The 6755-nt window shown below is 35.9% G+C and overlaps 1 protein-coding gene across 1 annotated transcript; it reads left to right on the plus strand.

Annotated features, from left to right (window-relative positions):
- The first annotated feature begins 216 nt into the window (after positions 1–216).
- On the plus strand, positions 217–5554 carry LOC145735362 (acyl-CoA Delta-9 desaturase). Its single transcript, XM_081989237.1, has 5 exons — positions 217–450; positions 504–634; positions 4663–4868; positions 4924–5109; positions 5170–5554. Exons 1-5 carry the CDS (start codon positions 315–317, stop codon positions 5462–5464), a joined length of 954 nt encoding a protein of 317 aa, XP_081845363.1. The 5' UTR covers positions 217–314; the 3' UTR covers positions 5465–5554.
- The last annotated feature ends 1201 nt before the right edge of the window (positions 5555–6755 follow it).

Genomic DNA, 6755 nt, shown 5'->3' on the forward strand with positions numbered 1-6755 from the left:
TTGTAAACTATATATTATTGTATACTGATGTGTTCTTCTCGTTTTACAATGAGATACAGTTATACATTATTAGAAATCACCTAACGACATTTATTAATACTCGTATACTCGAACACCCTGTTTGTTGGTAACTAGAATAGTGAACGGCCGCACATAATTTGCATTACTTAGAATAATTTTCAATACAATAGCAGCATTTTTAATTATCACGTAAATCAGAAAAGTCATCATTCAAAGCACGTTACTTGGCAATGAACTAGCTCATTTTCCAACCTCGGTCTATCATATATCGTTATCAAATCAACAAACTTATCATGGATCAGCCTCTGTCCAAAAAACGCGAAATAAACTGGTTGAAAGTGTTGTTCCAATTACAGATCAACTCTTCGGCTATTTTCACTATAGGGTATTTAATTAAGAATGGATGTATGTGGAAAACTTTTTTTTTCGGTAAGTTTCGTGTTTTACAAGTCAAAATTTATTGTTAAGTTGGTAATTTACAGCGATTTTCCTGACACTTTTGGGGATTATTGGACAATTTGCTGGGTCTCACAGGCTTTGGGCCCATCACTCTTACAAAGCCACGTCAGGGTTGAAAGTGTTTTTAATGATATGCCAAAGTTTAATAGGACATGTAAGTATTAGTGTGAAAAGTAGCTGGAAAATGTGACTGTCTTTGTTCTTTTTGTTTTTGTGAAATTTAAGTAAACTTGTGAATGATCTTTGATTCTCATCAATATTCTTCTATAAATTAAGTCACATGTGGTCGTTGCGCGAACAACAATGAAACGATGACCTTTTAGTTGACTAAGCTTTTTAAATAATTGCTGGAGGTATTGTTTCTGTATATGAAACTCAAAATTAAGCAAATTAGTAGATATCGAATATCAAAAAGTCATATAAAAATGCTGACAATTGAAAAAACTTTGTTATGGGAAATGTGGTTTGTAATACCATTTTTCAATTTCGACCACCACCAGTATTTAATGTACATACAGAATGACAAAATTTAAATTAAATATTTAGCATAACTTCCATAGCGTTGAAAATCCTGTATACTTTTCCAAAATCTTAAAATATGAAAGATAAACACATTTGTCCTGTCCGTTTACTTGAAGATTCTAGTTTACTGAAAATAGTTAACCTACAAGCAATCTTCTATTCTCTAGTTCCTCTAATAAGTTTGCAGAATCTGTATCTTTTTTTATTAAATAAGTAAAAATATCTTTGCCATATTGACTATATTTTTTACAGGGTGTAAAAAATAATTTGATTTTGTCAATCGAAATAAGTATTGGATACACCAAAATTAAGAGATAGGATAGATAAAGCTTTCTGTCAAAAACAACAAAACAGTACAAAAATCATCAGAGACAAGACAATTTTAACACAGAATAGTAACTTTTAGCATTATCTGCTACTTCCATAGTAATAGATTCCTAATTATCTTGTTTTAACAAACTAAAGACAGATGAAGTCAAGAACACAGTTTGTAATGTTAATTTCCAACTTTAAAACTAGTCAGTACGTTTCTGTTGTCAATTTTGACAATTTTAAGACAGAAAAGCAACTTCTAACATTATTCCTTACATTCACTAGTACGAATGCATACAATAAAGATTTTCTTAATCACAACAAATGACAAAATAGTGTCTTCAATTCTGTAAATAGTTGTTAATTACCCATTCAGGTGTTTTTATACCATTATTAACAATAAATTAAATAGTATTAAGTGATTTTTGTCCAGTTTAACCAAACTGGTTAGTTTTACTGATTGTTTACTATCAAAAAACCGTTTTATTTAAATTTTAAGATCTGCTTAAATAAATTATAATTTGATAGATATTTTTATTCGTTTTATGTGCTCGAAATATGAAATTTTACAAAAAATTGTTTTTAAAAAGTTGATAATGGTTTCAACAAATATTTATTGAATTTGTTTATTTACTATAATGTCTTAGTATGCAATAAATGGGCTCTTGCTTTTTTGATCGAAATAATAACCGTCAAGAAATTATTAAAAATGTATATAAAATAAAAGAAAAATTGTAAATACAGTGTGTACTACAGGAGAAAATTACTCGGTTTTGCGATTTTCAGTGTTGACATTATATAGGGTGGTCAAAAGGAGAGTTTAAGGGCTACAAATTTACTATTTTGAATTACCCTCTAACTGTCAAAATAACCGTGTTAGTGTCTGTTAAAATGGAAACTGATTTCAGTCCAATAGAATTTGTCTTTACTATCAAATAGCACGGTTATTTCTGATTTTCATTGTATTCACTATACTAATATATTCAGATACTATACAGGGTGGTTAATAAAGGATTTTATGGGCTACTAACTGATATCTTAAACCATCCTGTATCTGTCAAAATTACCGAGTTAGGACTGGAGGAAGTAGAAACTGTTAAATACAGGTTTCAATTCCTGTCTGCCTTTACTATAAAATAACGGTTTTAAAATTTTCATTTTCAATCACCCTGTAACGGTCAAAAAGAATTATCAATATTGACATTATACAGGATGGAGAAATGTTCGTCTAGGTCCAATAAAACACAACAACACATTTTTTGTGGCTTTATTAAGGCCATATAGTTACACAACATTTAACCAAAATTGTATCTTTAACCGTTTTCTTGTTTGTTTAACTTGTCTTGGCTATGCTGACGACATAGTCATTATGGCCAAAGGCAAATTTGAAGGAACCCTCTGTGATCTCGTAGAAAGGGAGCTAGAGACCACCGGAAGATGGTGTTTATCAGTGGGATTGAGAATCAACTCATCAAAAACTACAGTGGTACCTTTCACCAGGAGAACAAGACTTCAGCACTTGATAAATATCTAGAACTTACCCTAGACTTAAAACTTATCTGGAACCGCCACGTAGAAAAGATTGCCAGCAAGGCAAGGTCATCACTGATGGTGTACAGGAACATTGCTGGAAAGACGTGGGGTTGTAACCCATCAATACTGCAATGGATGTCTACCATGATAGTGAGACCTATGATCACATACGGCGCAGTAGTGTGGTATAGAAAAACCGAACTTACCACAACAAGGAAAACATTAGAGAAGGTGCAGAGACAATAAGATCGACCCCCACGGCAGCACTAGAGGTAATTCTCGACATCACACCGCTCCACATGGTGAGAACAACTACTTGGGGAGCACATCTCAGGTTGCATAAGGCCGGATTTAAAAGGAGGGCACACAGTGCAAGGGACTCACTGCCTACTGGCAATGCACACCTCGCCGATCTCCCAACCGACAAAATCATCAGGAAGTTTAGTTTCGAAAAACAAATTCCGAACGGAACTGAGCACCAAGAGAGATTGAAGCAGAAAATCCATTCAAACCTTGGGAAAAAATACCATAATATGGTATACGGACATTTTTCAAGCGTTAATTCCCGCCATAGAAAGGTGTATTCAGTTTAACCTCGACAGGAAAACCTCTTTCCGATAGCCAAGCAGCCATCAAAGCGTTGGAGCTCAGCTAACATCAACTAGATGATGGTTCTGGAGTGCCTAGGAAAGCTCAATGATCTAGGAAGGAACAACAAGGTAACACCTCTTCCAGGGCACGTCGGAGTAGAGGGTAACGAACAAGCAGATACTGTGGCACGAAAAAGAGCATCAGCGTCACTGTTCGGGCCAGAACCATTCTGTGGCCTTGGAAAAGCATACGTCCAGGAAGTACTTAATAAAGCTGAAGAAGAACTGAGAGCAACGCACTGGCAAAGACTTCCAGGACTGAGGCAGGCCAAAGATCTCCTTGGCAAATTTTAACCGAGCAAGATCGAAGACACTGATTAACCTCAGCAAAATTAGTCTCAAAGCATTAACGGGGTTTTCAACGGGTCATTGTCGACTCAGAGAACACCTACGGAAGCTAGGCCCAGAAGAGGACAGTACCTGCAGGTTCTGCGGAGAAGAACCAGAAACACCCCACCACATCTTGCTGGAGTGTTATGCTGTACACCACAGAAGATTAAACACACTGGGATTATACCAGCTGGCTGTGGAAGAAATACCTCGAACAGACCCACTCAAGATCCTGAAATTCCTAAAGGAACTAAATCTTGAGGGGCTGCTATGAACAAGGAAACCTTGAGATAGCAGAAGAAGATGGGGTACAATAGATCTAATCAGGTCGCAATACATCTGTCACCATCCACACCTACCATTACCACTACCAACCGTTTTCAAGATCACCCTGCTTATTCTGAACACAGTGTATAGAGTTTATAATTGAACTATTGACAGAACTACTAGTTTATTTATGAGAACATTACAGTGTTATTATAGTAATTACACAAATTTTAATGTGTATGAGTAATAAAATCTCATATTATTAATCAAATTTTCATTTAAAACAAATCACGCCTCTAAAATTAACATTTACTTTATAATTTAGCACGGTGAACTAATAGAACATTTATTTATAATAATTCTGTTAGTGTTACTATCAATTAACTTTGTATAAGCCATTGTTGGTCTTTTGAAAGATTTAATTAGGTAATAAGGTCACCAAATCATTATTATTAATTACTGTTGTTGATAATTTACTGTAACCTCTACAATTAATACAGTTTTTCATAGGTTTTCTCAGAATTAAAAATATTAAGTTCTTAAACTGCTAATAATAAGTATTTTTTAGGGTACCATATACGACTGGGTGGTCTGGCATCGCCTGCATCACAAATACATTGGAACGGACTTGGATCCTTACAATAACAAAAACGGTTTTTTTTACTCTCATTTGGGTAGTTTGATGCGAAATCTCAGTCCTGCCCAAGTCGAAGCCATTAAGGAAATTGACGTTACTGACCTGGAAAATGATAAAGTGGTTATGTTCCAAAAAAAGTGAGTTTGTGAGCTTTCTCTGTGACATGTTTAGGTTTGAAATGTGATTTTCAAGATGGAACATTGTACTGTATATACTGATGGTTCCACTATTGCCCATAAACGCCCCCTGTGAATACTGGGGGGAAACTATTACTACATCTCTTATGGTGGCCGGATGGCTTAGGTACGCCCTCACCCTTCACTCCACCTGGTTAATACACAGCGCAGTCAACATTTGGGATTTAAAGCCTGGTGAAAAGTAAACACTCACTCATCCAGTAGATTGCCCTTTCAAACTAATTTTTTGTTCACCCGGTAGGTTTCCTGCAGACACCAACTTAGTGTTCCTTATCACTAAAACCTACTGGATTTCTTACCATTATCTGGTGCCGTGGGACTACAAAGCCAGCGAGTATGGTAAATACGGAACTGATTGCATCAGCAAGTTTATCAAGGTTTGCGAAGCTCTGGACTACGCCTCTGACTTAAAGACTATGGACAGTGACAGTGTCAGAACGGCATTGACTCAATCGGTGACTGAGAATGTGAGCGTGGAAAAATGTCTTGCTGAGTACGACACAAGAAAATCGACATCCAAACTTTGTTGCTCGTAAATTTTAAGTTTGTGTGTTATTTTTTAACTAGTTTAGTGTTCTTGTAACTTTGTCGTTCAGTGAAATTAAAGCAGCCAGAAGATTTTTATATTATATTTTCAGTAGTATTAAAGCATGGAGAGCAGTCTAATTCAATCAATCGATATATGCAAATATAGGTACAATTTTATAAGTCAAAAACATACATTTGGAAAAACGCATCTCCGTCTCCGGTCAGTCTGAAGAGTTCTTCTCCAGCAGTCCAGTTTCCATTATAGTTCTCAGAAGGGAATGTTTTGCCCCACATCTGGTGTCCTACATACGCCACCTTTCTACATTTTACTGCTTCTTAAAACCTCGTCGTTGGTCATTCTTTGCAGTCTCTAGGGAAGTTTCAGAATCCGCATCTTAAATGAAATCATTCGTAGTCGGAAGGAAGCCTTACAAAATAGTGGCTTCATTGCACGGAATGTTGAATCCTCTATCCTTTTAATTTCTATGTCAGAATCAAGGTTATCTGTTATTAGAGAGTCTACTTATTTCAAATTTGAAACTCTATCTGTTCCCATTCAGCTCCAGTGGGTCGTTTGGTTTTCTTTGTATTTATGTTTAGTCTTATTACCCTGCTGGCGTTCGTAACACTGTTTAAAAGTTGTTGGAGTTCCGTATCATCTGCATATCTCAAGTTTTTGATAGGAAGTCTATTGATCTTAATACCAACGTCCAACTTTTCATTATAATATAATAAATTGTCACGGATTATGACAGTCACAATGTCTGAAATATAGTCGCCCCATGGCGACAGTTGTCATCAATCCAGAAAAGTGCAACTCTGCAGTTATATAAATCAGAGAAGAGGCATTAAGGGTGTTATTAATGAAAAGGATACTCAGAACAACAAAACTATCTCTGAAGCACTCCCCATACTTTAGCCACCAGAAGGTAGAGAAGACCAGGAGAAACAACCTTCAACCACGAATAATATATGTTTGGACTTAGCCTATACTGGTCACCCGAGTGGTATGCTCTTTCCCAGTCAGCTTTGGCGTCATTATAAATACCCAGAAACAGGATCGGTATTTGTATCTACAGTGGTTGATCTCACACTAAAGATCAGAGTTTGATCCTTCTATCGAAGATCGGCAACATATAAGGCAAGTTCTTCTCTGTCTTGGGTCTTTTTCAGCAAAGTGTTTGAACTGAAGACTGTCCAATCAGACTGTCAGATCCAAAAATGTTGCTTGTGCATAAGTTTTATTCTCAAACTTCTTCTTTCTTCTTGAAATAGGCTTTCAGCCTGTTTTTCCAGCTT

The sequence above is a fragment of the Ips typographus genome, linkage group LG1 (genome assembly GCF_016097725.1).
Source record: "Ips typographus isolate SLU linkage group LG1, UJ_Ityp_2.0, whole genome shotgun sequence".
NCBI classification, from domain to species: Eukaryota; Metazoa; Arthropoda; class Insecta; order Coleoptera; family Curculionidae; genus Ips; species Ips typographus.

Coding starts and splice junctions, on each gene's coding strand:
- LOC145735362 (XM_081989237.1), top strand. CDS start 315: ATGGATCAGCCTCTGTCCAAAAAACGCGAAATAAACTGGTTGAAAGTG. Junction 451..503: donor GTGGAAAACTTTTTTTTTCG/GTAAGTTTCGTG, acceptor GGTAATTTACAG/CGATTTTCCTGACACTTTTG. Junction 635..4,662: donor GCCAAAGTTTAATAGGACAT/GTAAGTATTAGT, acceptor AGTATTTTTTAG/GGTACCATATACGACTGGGT.